Source organism: Thalassophryne amazonica, chromosome 4 (assembly GCF_902500255.1).
Source record: "Thalassophryne amazonica chromosome 4, fThaAma1.1, whole genome shotgun sequence".
In the NCBI taxonomy this organism is placed as follows: domain Eukaryota; kingdom Metazoa; phylum Chordata; class Actinopteri; order Batrachoidiformes; family Batrachoididae; genus Thalassophryne; species Thalassophryne amazonica.
The window spans coordinates 70469768-70488903 of record NC_047106.1 but is presented as its reverse complement, the minus strand read 5'-3'; the positions used below and the strand labels follow the sequence as shown (position 1 = coordinate 70488903).

Sequence of the window (19136 nt, the reverse complement as noted above, 5' to 3'; positions counted from 1 at the left end):
AACAGTATCTCACAAGGTGTGCTGACGAAACTCGTGATGTCTACTAGAAGCACAACTTGCTTATTTGATCCTATACCAACAAAATTGTTTAAGGATCTTTGGCCCATTCTTGGGCCGACTGTGCTGGAAATTGTTAACCTTTCTTTAAACTCTGGATCTGTTCCAAATCTGCTGTGGTTAAACCACTACTCAAGAAATCTAATCTTGATCCTGGTGTATTGAAAAATTATAGGCCGATATCAAATCTATCATTCTGCTCTAAAATTCTGGAAAAGGTGGTTTTACGGCAGCTTGTGGACTATCTTACTGAGAATGACCTTTTTGAGCCACTGCAGTCTGCTTTTAGAACACATCACTCCACAGAAACAGCACTTACTAAAGTAGTTAATGATCTTCTGCGAGCAATGGACTCGGATACTACTACAGCATTGGTGTTGTTGGATCTCAGTGCTGCGTTTGACACAGTTGATCATCATATTCTACTTGATAAGCTAGAAAACTGTTTTGGGATTACTCGAACTGCTCTTGTGTGGCTGACGTCTTATCTGTCTGGCCGTTCCCACTGTGTTTTGTGCAATGACACTACCTCTGACTTTAAGGGCATGAAGTTCGGGGTTCCGCAGAGATCCGTTCTGGGTCCCCTGCTTTTTTCCCTGTATACGGCACCCCTTGGGAACATTTTGCGGCGTTTCCGGGTTGCTTTTCATTGTTATGCTGATGATACTCAGTTGTATATGCCGATAGCTGCTGGAAATCCTGTCCACATAAAATCTTTACAGGACTGTCTCGCAGCAGTGAGAAGTTGGATGTCTAGCAACTTTCTACTTTTGAACTCTGATAAGACTGAAATGATGGTTCTTGACATCGGCATCAATTTGATCAGCTGGCGCTTAGCTTAGGTTCATGTGTTATACATCATACTGACAAAGTGAGGAACCTTGGGGTAATTTTTGATCCTACGTTGTCCTTTGACCTCCACATTAGGGAAATTACGAGGACTGCTTTCTTTCATCTGAGAAATATAGCGAAGATTCGCCCCATCCTGTCTATGGCTGATGCTGAGATTCTGATTCATGCGTTTGTCTCTTCTAGATTGGATTATTGTAATGCTTTATTTTCTGGCCTGCCACAGTCTAGCATTCGAGGACTTTTGACACAAAGTAGAAGGTTTGACCACATTACTCCCATCCTGGCATCCCTTCATTGGCTACTGGTTTCTGCCAGATCGGATTTTAAAGTTTTATTGTTGGTTTATAAAATTGTTCATGGACTGGCACCTTCCTACCTGGCGGACTTGGTTAAGCCCTACGTACCTGCGAGGCCCTTGCGTTCGCAGGGCACAGGGCTTCTGTGTGTTCCGAGGATGAACAAAAAGTCTGTGGGGTATAGAGCCTTCTCCTACTGTGGTCCGGCTCTTTGGAACGATCTACCTGCTGTTATTCAGCAGTCTGACACGGTGGAGATTTTTAAATCAAGACTGAAGATCCACTTTTTTTTTTAGACTGTCTTATCATTAATTTTTTAATCTGTTTGTTTGCTTTGTAATTTCTTTTTATTCTACTGTGTTTTATCTTTTTACTGTGCTTTTCTTGCTTTTAATTTTGATTTTAGATTAATTTGTGGTGTTGTGAATTATGTGAAGCGCCTTGGGGCGACTTTGTCGTGAGTTGGCGCTATATAAATTAATAAAATTAAATTAAAATTAAATTAAATAGGAGACACCTGATTCACACCTGTTTGTTCCACAAAACTGACAAACTCACTGACTGAATGCCACACTATTATTGTGAACACCCCCTTTTCTACTTATTTTTTTTTTACTAATAGCCCAATTTCATAGCCTTAAGAGTGTGCATATCATGAATGCTTGGTCTTGTTGGATTTGTGAGAATCTACTGGTACCTTGTTTCCCATGTAACAATAAGAAATATACTCAAAACCTGGATTAATCTTTTTAGTCACATAGCACTACTATTATTCTGAACACTACTGTATATCCTGGTGAATTTTATGGGGGTCTGGGGGATCTCCCACAGAAATTTTTTAAAAGAGCAAGTCAAATTTTGTATATTATGGTGAATTTTAATGGGTATGAAGCCCTCTGAAACAAAGAAAACTCTCTTCAAACTATGGGGGTCTGGGGGATCTCCCACAGAAATTTTTTTAAAAGAGCAAGTCAAATTTTGTACATTCTGGTGAATTTGAATGAGTGTGAAGTAGGGATGTCCCGATCCGATCACGTGATCGGAAATCGGGCCCGATCACGTGGTGTCAGACTTGAACAAAATCGGACGTTGCATCCCAATCAGGAATCCGATATAGATTTTATCCTCATTATTTTGATCAGCACTATTTCAAGATCATCACTGCAGATTAATGGGCCTTTCACGCGTCGGAAGCCTCAGAGGCGTGAGACGCGTTGCTTTTTCGAGGTGTCAGAAGTGTCGCTTTAGCTCTGCTTTTGACGCAACACTTCTGACGGGAGCGCACATTGCCGCTCGTTGGCAGGCTGACATGGTCAAAGTTCAACCCAATCTTTTTTTTTTTTTTTTAAATGAACAAAAGAAAAAACAGAAGTTCAACCGGACATTCTCGCACACGCGTGTGGCTGAAACCGATTCCAGAGGAGAAAAGGGAACAAGAGTTGCGCAGTGAATTTGGGAAGAAGAGATGGAATTGTAACCTGGACAGAGGTGGGGGGAGTTATCCGCGCAAAGTTTCTTTCGCAGAGTTGCTGTTTGTGTGTTTATGCGCTCAGCCTGACGCCTCGATGGAATGACAAGAGGATGATGGACACTTTCCCACCGAAACTCTTGCTCAGTCATCCTTCCGTGCGCAGCAGGACCCGGTGCTGACCAAGTCCTCAGGACAATGATCTGTCATCTGATTAACAAAAAGAAAAAAAATTAATTGTCCTGTGATCGTTTGTCTACAAAACGGAGCGAGAGATGGTGTGCGCACGAGCGACGTGCACACTCATCACATTTAGGAGCGCATCTTAAAGAGCTTCCGTCTTCATTCACGTCCACTGCGCTGCTCTGAACTTGTTGAACACCGATAAAGCATCAGAGGGGTACATTGAGGACTGTTAGGATGCAAATGTAAGTTGTTTTTTTTTCCTTTTATTTTTCAAGTTGACTTTTGAACTTCCGACGCTCCGAGCTGTGATGTAGCTTCGCGCTGTCCAATAGAATGACGCGTTGGGCCAAAACATGGAAGACCAGTGGCAGAAACCACTGATCTGTACAAATGGTAAATGGACTGCATTTATATAGCGCTTTTCCATCTGCATCAGACGCTCAAAGCGCTTTACAATTATGCCTCACATTCACCCCGATGTCAGGGTGCTGCCATACATGGTGCTCACGACACACCGGCAGCAATAGGGGATTAAAGACCTTGCTCAAGGGCCCTTAGTGATTTTCCAGTCAGGCTGGGATTTGAACCACAGATCAGTGCAGAAACCACGTGTCTGAAGAAAAATCCTTGGAAATGTTTTTTGTTGTTGTTGTTACCTCAAAATTTCTGATTACTGTTTAAAAAAGTTTATAACACTTGTAACTAAAATAGCTAAATCAATAAATGGTTCTTTAGAAACCTTTCATCTATAAATTAAAAACACCTGTTATTTCAGATTAGATAATTTCTTGTTTAACATAAGGAACCTTGGACATTTATTTTTAGACAAATAACATGGAAATTTGTACATTTTTTTTTAAGTCTGGTACATTGTTACTTGATTGTTCAAGCTACCTCAAGGAGAAGTGCACTGTTTAAGTGATAAATAATAAAATAAGGTGATTAAAATGAAATTATTATATATTTAGCATTTGTTCATTGTTCATTCAGTTTTTTAAAATATCGGATCGGGACTCGGTATCGGCAGATACTCAAAATCAGATGACTCGGAACCGGATCGGGGCCAAAAAAACCTGATCGGGACATCCCTAGTGTGAAGCCCTCAAACAAAGAAAACTCACTTCAAACTATGGGGGTCTGGGGGATCTCCCACAGAAATTTTTTAAAAGAGCAAGTCAAATTTTGTATATTCTGGTGAATTTTAATGAGTATGAAGCCCTCTGAAACAAATTAAAGTCACTTCAATCTGTGAAGTAAAAACACACTATTGATTATGGGGGGGTCTGGGGCGAAAACTCACTTCAAACTGTCAAGTAAAAATTCTTTGTCTTCTGTAGTATTTTGATCAGTTGTAATCCAGTAAATGCACCAAATGGGTGCTGTGTTGCTGGCTGTACACTCGATAAAATACAAAATTTGGGCCTAAAGCAACTGATAACGTTGTTCTGCTGTGCACAAAGTAACACTGTCACCAGTTTTGACAACACATGCGCACTGAGAAACTCAAAACTGGCGTATTCACATTTAATCGGTAAAATGCTCTCACTCGTAAAACAAACTAGGGCTGCAACTAAATTATTTTAGTAATCGATTAATCTTTTTTTTTTTTTTTTTACTTACATGTGAGTTTTGCCATTACTTCTTGAAGTGAGTTATTATTAAAAGGCTTTTGTCATGCAACATAAATGTTTGAGCTTGTAATAAAGTTATGATGTTATATTCTCGTCAAAAACATACCTGGAGTAGTGTTTTGTTTTATTTTGCACATACATACATCACCAACACACCACAAAGAGATGTCCATCAGGTTTAACCCGATTATGAGCATTTTTAGATGCCGACATCAATTATCTCAACCACTAACAACATTACAGCAAGAGTCCACAAAAGAATTTTAAAGGCCTGACTAAAGTGTAAAATGTGATCTTTAATAAGTTATTTTCATGAAAAAAGACATGTGCAGTTTACTGCATTTTATTTTTTTCTTGTGTAAAAACACAGATGTGGTTTGACCAAAACAAATTGTCATTAAACTTAAATAAAACAGGGATGAAGTGGAGTCACTAGGTGTTCACAGGAAACAGTTATTTCTAGATTTATTTACGTTCATTGTTAGTTGGTTTTACCTTTTCTGTTGTGTTTTATCAGGTTCTTTTTGTTTGTTTCTCTAAAGTTGTATTGTAGCAATATTAGTTATTACTTTTGTTGTTGCTGCTATTAATATATATCAATCAATCAATCAATCAATCAATTTTTTTATATAGCGTCAAATCACAACAAACAGTTGCCCCAAGGCGCTTTATATTGTAAGGCAAGGCCATACAATAATTATGTAAAACCCCAACGGTCAAAACGACCCCCTGTGAGCAAGCACTTGGCTACAGTGGGAAGGAAAAACTCCCTTTTAACAGGAAGAAACCTCCAGCAGAACCAGGCTCAGGGAGGGGCAGTCTTCTGCTGGGACTGGTTGGGGCTGAGGGAGAGAACCAGGAAAAAGACATGCTGTGGAGGGGAGCAGAGATCGATCACTAATGATTAAATGCAGAGTGGTGCATACAGAGCAAAAAGAGAAAGAAACAGTGCATCATGGGAACCCCCCAGCAGTCTACGTCTATAGCAGCATAACTAAGGGATGGTTCAGGGTCACCTGATCCAGCCTTAACTATAAGCTTTAGCAAAAAGGAAAGTTTTAAGCCTAATCTTAAAGTAGAGAGGGTGTCTGTCTCCCTGATCTGAATTGGGAGCTGGTTCCACAGGAGAGGAGCCTGAAAGCTGAAGGCTCTGCCTCGCATTCTACTCTTACAAACCCTAGGAACTACAAGTAAGCCTGCAGTCTGAGAGCGAAGCGCTCTATTGGGGTGATATGGTACTACGAGGTCCCTAAGATAAGATGGGACCTGATTATTCAAAACCTTATAAGTAAGAAGAAGAATTTTAAATTCTATTCTAGAATTAACAGGAAGCCAATGAAGAGAGGCCAATATGGGTGAGATATGCTCTCTCCTTCTAGTCCCCGTCAGTACTCTAGCTGCAGCATTTTGAATTAACTGAAGGCTTTTTAGGGAACTTTTAGGACAACCTGATAATAATGAATTACAATAGTCCAGCCTAGAGGAAATAAATGCATGAATTAGTTTTCAGCATCACTCTGAGACAAGACCTTTCTGATTTTAGAGATATTGCGTAATGCAAAAAAGCAGTCCTACATATTTGTTTAATATGCGCTTTGAATGACATATCCTGATCAAAAATGACTCCAAGATTTCTCACAGTATTACTAGAGGTCAGGGTAATGCCATCCACAGTAAGGATCTGGTTAGACACCATGTTTCTAAGATTTGTGGGGCCAAGTACAATAACTTCAGTTTTATCTGAGTTTAAAAGCAGGAAATTAGAGGTCATCCATGTCTTTATGTCTGTAAGACAATCCTGCAGTTTAGCAGGATTTAAATAAAAATAAATTAAAAATATTACAATTCGTAATACATTTGACTCTTTTACGACAACAAACGCTAAGCCATTAATTATTATACAGAAAAATGCACAGACTGTGCTGAGATGCCAACAGCTTAATGCTAACTTTAACATTGAAAACGCCATAGACATGCTAACGCCTTAGCATCGGTCCCGTTTTTAAGTTATAAAATACATCTATCAACTGTTTCAGAAGACCATAACAGGTTGGGTTAATATAAAAAAGGTAAATTTTACTCACAGACATATGCTCTTTAGGGTTTTAGCGGGGAAAATTAAGATAAAGCAAAATAATACAACAAACCATCAAAGCAGTGAGAAAGATCAATGCTTCACTGGTTCAAAGCAAAGCCACGCTCTGCTCTACTTGGGGAAGGTCTGTCAATGTTCCCACAAAGACAGGGAAGAGAAGGACCGTGGCTCATGGCAAGCAGTAAACAGAGTGGAGAGGAAGGAAAATTCACACAGTCCCTTCCTCCGCAGTCCACGCAGACATTGCTGCTGCTTTGATTAGTGTAGAATGGGATATTGATTTGACAGTGAGTATCATATTTTGGCCCCAAAACACACGACACCACATGCGCACGTGTATGCATGGATAAATTTTCCAAATGATGGAAATCCGCCGTGGTGACGGAGAACTTTAACCCATACATTATTATCATTTTTTACTGAGATACACAACATGTAACGCGTACATAAAAAGTTGGCTCACTTTAACTTTTGTTGTGTCGGCTGGCGCACGCTGCTCTCCAAATTCGGCAGTGCGTCCTCATCAAGCTGGCTGCTTAATTTGGCTGCTGTTCATTGTCGTACTATCCATGAGAAAATCATCCGGAATATCCATATTGGGACCAACACACTTCTCGCCTTTTTATCTTTTCCTCTGCGGACAGTTCTTGGGCTGCGCGCGCTATGATGTCATTTGTTTACGCACAGCAGGCGGGTATAGTCAGGTAGCATCGACGTAAATCTACGCTACCGGCCTAGCAACGCCTCGGTAAAGTGATAATATGTCTGTAATAGACAGATGGTGATTATGTATGATCTTTTATTTCGCTGCAATTGATGAATGAGTAAATAAAATGAATAATACATAGAGATTTGGCATGTTAACTGTCAGCACCCTCACCTGCGCAGTTACTGAGGGCGAAACCGAGTTTCCTCTGGGAGCGGTCGAACACCACATAGAAGCCTTCCATGAATGTCGCACCGATCACCAGTCCGTTAGCCGAGGATGACACTCCGAAACGGAAGCAGTCGAGAATGCCTTCCACGTCTGCAACAGGCTGGATGTACAGCTGTGGGATGACAGAAATGAACAGTCTCACAGGCATTGCTGGATTTGTGTGTGGGAGGCAAAATATATGGAATAAAGGAAGACTGCGTCTCTTTGATGAAGAACTTTTTGGTTTTGTGTGTCCATGTTAACCTGAGGAAGGATGGTGATACGGAAGGACTGGCTGATGTTTGTAGCCCTCAGATAGATGGAGAGCTTGGGAAAAAACATCCAGGGGTTCTCCCCTTTCTTCCAGCACGCAAGCTTTGTGCCGTCCCAAAACCCAGAAGAAAAATCTTGGATCTTGGACACAGATGGGGGGACAGAGGAAGACATGAAGGACAGAAAATGTAAATCAATGGTACACTTATAAAAGGGGTCATATTGTGCAAAATTACTTAACTTTTAAATTGAAATATGTTTGAAATTTCATGTTAATCATCTGCAAAGTTCCACAATTCTCTGACCATACATGTAGAAACTAGCCCACCGAAAACAAACTTTAGACCTGCTTTTAGTCTTTTGTAACGAGTCAGAGGTCTGCGTATGTACCACTGTTCACTCAAAACAGGAATGGTGGAGGCCACTGACATCTTGTCCCTCCTCATCGTTTGACTGATTTTTTTCACTAGTTTTTCAGTGTCACTGCTGATAGCATGGTACAGTACCTGGACCCTACAGAGTTTGCACAGGCAGTCCAATATCTCCAGCATGGCACATCAATATATGCCATTGCCAGATTTGCTGTCTCCCAGTACAGTCTCAAAAGCATGGAGGAGACTCCAGGAGAGACAGTTACTCTAGGGATCAGTATCTGCTCCTCTGCGCAAGGAGGAACAGGATGAGCACTGCCAGAGCCCTACAAAATGACCTCCAGCAGGTCACTGGTGTGAATGTCTCTGATCAAATAATCAGAAACAAACTTCATGGCGCTGGCCTGAGGGCCTGACGTCCTGTAGTTGGCCCTGTGCTCACTGACCGGCACTGTGGAGCTCGACTGTCATTTGCCATAGAACACCAGAATTGGCAAGTTCGCCACTGGTGTCCTCTACTTATCACAGATGAAAGCAGATCAATCTGTGCACATGTGACCGACTGGAAAGGGGCTGGAGACGCTGTGGAGAATGTTATTTTGCCTGCAACATCATTCAGCAGTTTGGTGGTGGGTCAGTGACGCTCTGGGGAGGGATATTCCTGGAAGGACGCTCAGACCTCTACAGGCTAGACAACAACACCCTGACTGCTATTAGGTATTAGGATGAAATCTTTGGACCCATTGTCATACGCTACACTGGTGCAATGGGTCCTGGGTACCTCCTGATGCACAACAGTATACAGGCAGTTCCTGGAGGATGAAGCATTTGATAACATTAACTGGCCCCCACACTTGCCTGACCTCAATTCAATAGAACACCTCTGGGACGTCATGTTACAGTTCATACAATGCTGATGGGTGGCACCTCAGACTGTCCGGGAGCTAAGTGATGCTCTGGTCCAGATCTGGGAGGAGATTCCCCCAGGACACCATCTGTCGTCTCTTAAGGAGCATGCATACAAGCACGTAGGATCCATACAAACTGAGTACCATTTCAAGTTGCTGCAATGAAATTTTGGGAAAATGGACAAACCTGCTACATCATTTTTTCGCTTTGAGTTCAGCCGTCTCTAACTTGAAAATTTTCATTTCCAAATGATGTGGCATTCTGTCATTCCTAATACATTACCGAGTCCACATCAGGAAAGATATCCAGCATGACCCCCCCCACCCCCCACCAATTGTGATCTGATGTGTTTTCAAAGTGTTCCTTTTTTGAGCAGTATATAAACACGTGTTACATCCAGCCACTGTGTTTTTGTCTACACACCCTGTTACACAGCACAAAGATTGAACAAGATGGGAGCTGCAGTGTACAAACAGTTCCACTTTATTCATGCACAAATTAATTTTTTGTATTTGTGTATGCAAACTGCTGCAGACAGCTGGCTCTGAAAACATTTATAACATGTACAAATGTTTATTTGCTTCTTCCAAAACAACAACTCTGGGTCTACCTGTATTTTATTTTACACCTAATCTGCATTTGAGTAATCTGCAAAGACCTTTAAAGGAATCTTTGCATATTTGTTCAGCTGCAAAAGGAAGAAAATGAGCAGATTAGTAAAGAAGAGGAAAAGATATGTGGACACATGCATATTTATATTAAAGAAACAAAACCTTGATTGACATTTTGCCTTTTGTAAAGCTACTATCTCCTTCAGCAGTGAGTGTGAGTGCTTCTATGCTGGCTACACATTTCATCATTGTTCAGATGGTAGCATACCAAAGAGCTGCGAGTGATGGCTTCCACAACTGCATTGAAGACGTTGACGGGTAGTCGTAGCAGCGTTGTTCCGCTGTCAACCAAAACTTTGTCCACATTGTACTGACAAAAAAAAAAGCAAAAAAAAACCAAAAGAGAATTACTGTGAGTGTTTCTCAGTTCAACAAGCTCTTATCACAACAAGCTCTTATCAACAACCTTAAGCAAACAAAAGAATTAAAAAAAAAAAAAGAGGAAATTCATCTGTGAGCAGACAAACGGGATTATATTCCTCAGTTCCATTGCGACACAGAAACCTTTTCATTTCTCTTCTGTAGGCTTCATACAATCAGCAAGAATGTTACAGTCATTATCACCTACAGAGATCCATGCTTACCTCTCGGCAGTCCAGATTCAGATTCTGGCCACCAACTTCCAGCTTCAAAACTTCCACTTGATAATACCACTCCATTATTATTGGTGTGTACCACACTGACCCCCGGTACAGCGTTGGTTCAGTCCCTCCCAGAATCTATAGAACAGAAGATCAACAATGGTTCAACCAAACAACCAGAGTCTCTGGTGAAGACTCAAAGGTTTGTCCCTATACAGGACGATCAACTAAACACCGAAACACAAACACCTCCAAGCCTTCGCACTCCTCTGTCCCTGGGTGATATGATGTCACCATAAGTACAGCACAGAGACAGATCTGCTCTCACCAAGATACTATTACAGTTTAATTAGTTCCAGGCTAACTAACGAACAGCTTCATGATGAAGTCACATAGAGGAGGATTTTCTTAAAAAGAAGACCTGAAAGTTCACCTACAATTTGGCAGAAAGTACATCTGAGATGCAAACCTAGATTTGATGTTTTGGTGAAACAATTAAGTACTTTTCACCTTTTGGTGAAAGAAAATTTTGGGTTTTTGATGTCCAGGGATGCATTCTGGAGGGTTTTTTTTTTTTTTTATTACTATTTTCTCACACAAGGCAACCCCCCCCCACAATTTAGTTGTACTGCTTAATGTGTGTTGTATTTGCATTTTCTTTTGCACATTTTCACCTTTCCTTTGCCTTTAACCAGAATTGAGAAATCTACATGTTTGTTTGCTAACAAACAACAAGAGCTGTAATCATTTTCATATTTTTGACTTCCTTCATCCTAACTGACGAACCCCAAACACATCCAGTAATGCCAGAGCTTAGACATTACATATATATATATATATATATATATATATATATATATATATATATATACATCCCACTTTAGTCATGCAGAAAAGTTAAATTAAGTACACTTATTTTTATATGGCCCATCAATTAAACTTAGTCTAGAACTGTAGTAAAACAGGCCCAAAGTAATACTGGTTTAAACGTTTTAGTTGTTAAAATTATTATTATTATTATTATTATATATTATTTTAAGTATTAGTAGTAGTAGTATAAAAAATGGCTTCAAAAGTGGACCATTAATCAAGGCGTGTTGTGGAGGGCACATATCCCTCACAACACCCTGTCTGTCTGGATTCATCCCTGGTTTGAAAAAAAAGAAAAAAAAAATCTCAAAGAAACGTTTTTCACATTTTCATTACGGGGTATTGTGTGTAGAATTTTAAGGAAAAAAAAAATGTCATTTATTTTGGATTGAGGCTGTAGCATAAAATGTGGAAAAAGGGATGTGCTGTGAATACTCACTGTATACTGCCCTCCCTAGCGCCTCTGAACAAACTTGAAAAGCAGGCCATCGTCACTCACCAAACTACCACCAGCAGAGTCTTCGATGCTGCTGGGTGACTGCCCACACATCTGGAGGGAAAAGATGTCTGGAATTCCCATCTGCTGGACAGCAGAGTTGAAAAACGGCTCCACAGACGAGTCGGGCTGAACCGCAGACGACATGTGATTAGATTATGTTACACATCAACATTTCACCATAACACAGTCACTCTTATGGCCACACAGACTCATTTAAATGTTTCCCAGACTGAAAATTTAATAAACCAAAAGCAACACAGCATTAAAAGGTTTAAACAACTCAAAATTACATCCTGATGAATGTGAACTACATGCCTGATTACATCTGAAAACATGAGGAAAAAAGTGTCATAATTGTCAGTGTACTTTGGCAGGGTGTTAAATTTCAGTGCCCATCAAGATTTTCAAAGTTACACTCCAAATATGCAGCAATACTGCAGACCAATGAAACTATTGGTTACCTTACCAATATATAGTGATAAAACATAAAATAGTTCACAGAACTAATCAGAGTTTATATGTGAATGCATGGAGCTGTAAACCGTGCCCCTGAGATAATGTTAGACTTCAACTCTCAGGCAGGACACAGTGATCCATGTGACCGCATCCACCCTCTAACCAGTGGTATGTGATCTTACAAACTGCACACAATCAAAGAACCTACTGTGCTGGTTTTGCCATCGCGTCATTTATGCAGCATCAAAATTATACTTCCCTGTTCCTCAAAGCTGACTCATTTGTTTCTTTCTTGTATTCAAGGTTGGTGCTACTAATACTTTGAAGCAAAGGAAGACAAATCTCATGTACAGTTGTGGAGTTAATTTTAAATACACCTTAGCTAAATAATGATAAAAAAAAAAAAAACTTTCACCCTCAGTTTCCCCTAACGCACAAATTCTTTTTTTTTCTTTTAATCTGGTTTTGTTGGTGGTCTGAAATGCATGGCACAGGTGTAATTGGCGGCTCGTCCCAATTTTTTTTTTGCTGTGTAGTATGCATTTAAACTGAGCACAATGTTGGATGCTTGGTGGAAAGGGATTAGATTTATCCTATTCATTAGTCACAGGCATGTTGTGGGCTTAACATAAAAATCAACCAAACTTCACTACATCAACAGTGTCTCAATAAATCACATACACCAAAATAACTGCCTCTGTACCCAGGAGGAAAGACTCCAGAAAATGATGGAGTTACTTTCAAAAGTGTCTGGAACATTAACTGGTATAATTTTGGGTTAAATGGAAAAATAGTGTTTCTATTTCTTAATGCTTGATATGAATAAAGTCCAAGAGATCTTCAGTGGCCTGGATATGTTTATGCATCCATCTGCAGAGTTGTCTAAAGTGGCTCTAAAAGTGATGATTTATTGTACACTAAATTCATTCATTCATTAAATTTTTTTTTATTGTTGTTCAGAGGCATTTTAGCAAATACTTGCATTCTATTTCTGAATATATTTTAAATTAGGTACTTTGAATTCATGAGTGGCAATAATTCTGACCAGAAATGTAATTATCATGATACACAGGGTTAAAAAATGTACTAAGCCAGAATAAAAACACAATATGTCAAATTAGTGTTGTTACAGCTGATTAAATAAGAAAGCATTACATATGCACTGTAATGCACTGAAGTAACAGCAGTCTTTGGAACATTACCTTTGGAAAGTATATCACGCCAATTCTCAGAAGCCTAAAAGGCTTTCAAAAGGTTTTTTTTTTTGCCTGAGATTAGCAAAACATACAGCAATGCATTTCTCTTACCCGTGACAGTGAGGGGTAGGCCAATCCCAGGATTCCCTGCCAGTTGGCTGCAGGAAGGAAGAAGCCTTCAGATGATAGGATGGCAGCGATGTTGACGGTGATGGTCCCATTAGGACCTTTGGGGATGGAGATGCGGTCTACGCACAGTTGACCTTCCCAGTTGCCCTGAGTATATTTGACACTCACACTTTGGCCAGATGGCACAAACGTACTGGAGCTAAACACAGAAGCAGAAGACAAGATGTTCTTCAGACACAAACTTTGAACAGCTCCAGACACCTGCAGTTGTTTAATGAATTGTAAAGTGATTAATGACAGACCTGGAAGTGCACTGAAAGAACTGTTACCTCAAAGTTCAGGATGGGAGAACTGAGACTGAACACTTTCACACAAAGTAATTGACAAAGATGATGCGATTCACATGCCATACTTAATACTGTCGCGTTTCAAAAACATGATTTCCACAAAGTGTTTCTGCCACTCACAGTGCTGTGTTGAAGTAGTGAGAAATGTACGGCTGACGAGCTGCAGCCACGGCAAAGTTACTGCTGCCCGTGTCCACCAGGATGTTCAGCTGTAAAACACAAATTGATGATTCCTTTAAGGATTAGAAACGTTTTCTACTACAACAACCCAAGAGTGCAGTTAACTGTTTGTATTTGTTTGCACCAATTAAGAAGCCAAAATCAGCATCAAAGTGAAGGTTTTAACAGGACACTGATCTTTATTTTAAATTTTTTATTGGTATGACAAAACAGACAAATATATATGTGTTCTCCACTCAGATTGCAATAGCCAATCACAGATTAGCCTTTCTGTCCATGATTTACCTGTATTTTGGCATGCTTGGCGCCAGAAAGTTATGTTGGATCCAAAGGGATCCAAAAAGGACCAAAAGTTAGGACCAAAAGTTATATTGGATTGGTTCCCACTGACCAACAGCGTTAGAGCTTACTGTCAACAGCTAGCCAATCAGAGCGCGGCATACAATTATTCATGAGATGACATCAGTAATGATGTAGCAGAGGTCAGGAACTTGCTGACAGACGCTGGTTGAAAAAATGGCAACAAACATGTCAACAACAGCAGAAAATCGTCTGCCAGCGAGGTTTGCTGAGTTCACAGAGGAGGAACTGGTGGAAATATTGAACTCCAAGGTTGCCAAAAACACTAAGAAGGTAGACAAGCACGCTACTGACGTTTTAGAAGCATTCATATGCTGCGCTTTGAGGCAACTCTGTTGTGATTTGGCGCTATATAAATGAAATAGAAATTGTTCACAACAAAATAAATTGATCTAATTTACTTGGCTCTTTGCTTAATTTGGGAGTGGGGTGGAGAACATTATACAAATAATGGATGGTAGGGAGTCCAACAGAGAAATATTGGATGAAGAAAAGTTATATTGGACGAGGCGTTTTGTGTATGCATGTATATATATATATATACTCAACAAAAATATAAACGCAACACTTTTGGTTTTGCTCCCATTTTGTATGAGATGAACTCAAAGATCTAAAACTTTTTCCACATACACAATATCACCATTTCCCTCAAATATTGTTCACAAACCAGTCGAAATCTGTGATAGTGAGCACTTCTCCTTTGCTGAGATAATCCATCCCACCTCACAGGTGTGCCATACCAAGATGCTGATTAGACACCATGATTAGTGCACAGGTGTGCCTTAGACTGCCCACAATAAAAGGCCACTCTGAAAGGTGCAGTTTTGTTTTATTGGGGGGGGATACCAGTCAGTATCTGGTGTGACCACCATTTGCCTCATGCAGTGCAACACATCTCCTTCGCATCATCCGTGAAGAGAACACCTCTCCAACGTGCCAAACGCCAGCGAATGTGAGCATTTGCCCACTCAAGTCGGTTACGACGACAAACTGGAGTCAGGTCGAGACCCCGATGAGGACGACGAGCATGCAGATGAGCTTCTTTGAGACGGTTTCTGACAGTTTGTGCAGAAATTCTTTGGTTATGCAAACCGATTGTTTCAGCAGCTGTCCGAGTGGCTGGTCTCAGACGATCTTGGAGGTGAACATGCTGGATGTGGAGGTCCTGGGCTGGTGTGGTTACACGTGGTATGCGGTTGTGAGGCTGGTTGGATGTACTGCCAAATTCTCTGAAACGACTTTGGAGACGGCTTATGGTAGAGACATGAACATTCAATACACGAGCAACAGCTCTGGTTGACATTCCTGCTGTCAGCATGCCAACTGCACGCTCCCTCAAATCTTGCGACATCTGTGGCATTGTGCTGTGTGATAAAACTGCACCTTTCAGAGTGGCCTTTTATTGTGGGCAGTCTAAGGCACACCTGTGCACTAATCATGGTGTCTAATCAGCATCTTGGTATGGCACACCTGTGAGGTGGGATGGATTATCTCAGCAAAGGAGAAGTGCTCACTATCACAGATTTAGACTGGTTTGTGAACAATATTTGAGGGAAATGGTGATATTGTGTATGTGGAAAAAGTTTTAGATCTTTGAGTTCATCTCATACAAAATGGGAGCAAAACCAAAAGTGTTGCGTTTATATTTTTGTTGAGTATATGTATATGTATGTATATATATATAAAAACAAAACCTGACAAAATGAAGGCATGTATTGAGTCCATGTGAAATACCGGAGCGAATCCAGGAATATTCTAATTAAATGGTGAACCAGCTGTAACGTGAGAAAGATTATTCACTGCTATGTGGGAGAGCCGGAGGTTTTTATAAAGCTGACAAAGTCTGCAGCATAGAAATTGAAACTAGAAAATTAAATTAGCAACAACTGTGTTTCCTGACACAGCAGCCACAGACACTAAAAAAAAAAAAAAAAAAAAAAAAAAATCCATCTGAACATCCATGCAGCCTTGTGACTGTCACAGTCCATGACTGAGTTGTGCTTTAGCAACCAGAGTACTTAAACATCTTCAAAGACACTACTGTGGCCACACTGTGTACATGTTCTCAATTGGAAGCTACACTGCTTTGTAACAGAATTTTCCAGAGTACAAGTCATAATATGAGTTGCCTTATAAGAGCCACTCAAAAATGTGTTTATTGCAGCCATACTTTATCTTGGTGGAAGTTCATGTTTCACCATGCACTGGTTTATAGCTGATGTATCGCCAGTAGATTACTCTGGGACTTCACAATTCTCTCAAAGTTTCATTGTGTGAAATAAAGCTCTGCTGACATCACACCATGTGACTGTTGGTAGGACAAACACACTGCAGTGCAAGACACTGTAGATACCTTACAATCCTCTTTGCTTTCAACATATATGTACTCCTTTTGTTATCATTGGTCTGTTATTTTTAAAATACATAGCTATGCCCAACGCCATTCACAGTGCTTTTAAAAAAAACAAAAAACTGGATCCTAGCCAACAGCTAACAGCACACAATCTAAACTTGCACATTTTCCATCTGTCCATGCTCTGCTACAAGCTAATCATCTCATTTAGGTGTGCTCAGCCAATCAAGAGCTCACAAACACCCGAAATAGCTAATCAGCATTTGAGAAGGCATGGTCATTTAAAAGGTAGGCGACACCAAAAGGTTTGCACAAATAATCACTAAAAATTATGAAATGTTGATATTTTAAATAATCCTGAACAATAAAAGTCTATGATAATGCGCAGGTAAATGATAAACATCTGTCTGAAGCCTGCACTCTATTTCAGTCCTCAGCCGCGGCCATATTGTTGCTATATCATCACCGGAATGGTACTTGCTGATTCAAGCCCAAATAAATTCTAAACATGGCGGCGGTCAAGCTGTTTTCACACAATTTTTTTCTAGTGTGGAGCTTTTTTTTTTTTTTTTTTTTTTTTTTTTTTTTTTTAAGTCCAGTCTGAAGGTGTTTTTAAAAAACTGTGGGGGCACAGACTTATGGTTTTGAACCTTATTTCAATGACCATGAGGGAGAAAGAACCTTGGAGGAAAACCTTCAGTCTGACAACAGTGATGATATTGGCAGTTCAGAACACAAAATGGTGATTAGAAAATAAATAATGCAAGCGATTTGGGCATGCCAGTGATGATGATAAACTGTTTTTTTTTGGGTGGGGGGGTTGCCAGTTCTATGGTCATAATAAACTGATTAAAGAAAATAGTTTTACTATCTGTGACATCAGGAAAAAAGTCATGAGGAAGTGTGGATTTTATTTTTGTTTTATTTCTTAGAAACACTTACATGCATTTCAAATCTCAAAAATGGCACAGGGGACTGAAAATATCAGCTATTTTTAAAATAAATATAATTTCCTTCTATTGTATGTTAGTAGTGTAACATGTTATTAAATATTAAAACCATTCACACAAGGAGTAAATAATGTCTTACCTGTCTGTTTCAGTGAGATCTGAATACTTATCCACTTTCACAAAACGACATCTGAAAATAATTTAATTCCTTCTGTCCTGGTTGAAGAAAGGTCCATTTGTCACATGGGAGTTTGGTGCCAGGTTACAGCACTGGCTGTCATCCGTTATTGCGGATAAGTCTCTGTTGTTAATAATCCGCTTTGCGCTGCGAATTGAAAGTCTCCCAGTTCCTCGTCTGCTTATAACGTCTCAGTCTGCATGCGATGAAATTATCCCATAAACAATAAAATAAAAGAATCAGAAAATACTCAGTTTTGCCTCAGTGTGGAGCGAAGAATTCGCATGACACCGTGCGCGCTCGTCAATATAAAAGTGTTCCACCTGCCAATCAAAAGGATTCTGCCAGCAAAAATTAACCGTTCTGACACTGAAAACGCGGTGCAGCTCTGATCCGAGCCACTCAGTGGAAACGGGGCTGGCAGTAGCCTGTAAAATCCATAAATTAATCTTAACTATTAAGATAATGGTTCTGGCAGTGATGCCACTTCCTCCTCCTTCTCCATTGTTGGGACAACCCAGGAAGTTCCCGGTTTTTAGTAACACCCAGTTCAACATCCGAATATTTATTTCTTTGGTAACTGCGCACCACGAAAGGATAAATTTCAAACTGTTTTAGTCTTAAACACTAAAAAATAAATAAAAAAAAAAGTTACATATCGTGTCACCTACACTTTAAATGGACATGATATTCTTTTTTTCCCCAAAGAAACATAAGCAACATTTACAGTGCACCTGGAAAATATTCACAGTTCCTCACTTTTTCCACATTTTATGTTGCAGCCTTATTCCAAAATAAATTAAATTCATTTTTTCCTCAAACCTCTACACACAATACTCCATAATGACAATGCAAAATAAATTTTTTTTTTTTTGCAAATTTATTAAAAACTACAGCACCACGCTCATAGAGCTCCACCAACAATTGTTTCCAATTCCACAAATTTTTACCAATGGCAAAAGTCTGAGGTCAAAAGTCCTGTTAGAAGTGGCTTTTCATAAGCCAAATTAGATGTGACCAAATGTCAGAAATATGTATTTAGTTTATGCACTTGAATTTAATTTTTTTTTCTTTTTTTTTGTGGTGTTGTCAGGTTTGTTTGTTTTTTCTTTCAAATGTTTCAGATTCTGAATTCTTTTTCAGATAATTTCACAGAACATTGGTCATCTCTGCTGTGTAAAATTTGCTTTTTTGGCACTTGGTTTCTGACTGATAACTGGAAGATAGAAAAACAGACAAGCTTAAGATATAATGTAAAATATACGTTAAATGGGGTTTTCAATATTAAATTTAAATGGCCACAATATCTGTA

At 39.7% G+C, this 19136-nt stretch overlaps 1 protein-coding gene across 1 annotated transcript in view; it reads right to left on the bottom strand.

Moving 5' to 3' along the window:
* Positions 1-19136, bottom strand: part of bace2 (beta-secretase 2) — a 57865-nt gene that overhangs the window by 6008 nt on the left and 32721 nt on the right. The window contains exons 2-8 of the mRNA XM_034168082.1: positions 13924-14012; positions 13439-13655; positions 11676-11801; positions 10310-10444; positions 9934-10035; positions 7766-7915; positions 7466-7634 (exon numbers count right to left, since the gene is read on the bottom strand). Of these exons, the coding sequence (XP_034023973.1) occupies positions 7466-7634; positions 7766-7915; positions 9934-10035; positions 10310-10444; positions 11676-11801; positions 13439-13655; positions 13924-14012 (988 nt within the window). The remainder of the gene's footprint in view (positions 1-7465; positions 7635-7765; positions 7916-9933; positions 10036-10309; positions 10445-11675; positions 11802-13438; positions 13656-13923; positions 14013-19136) is intronic.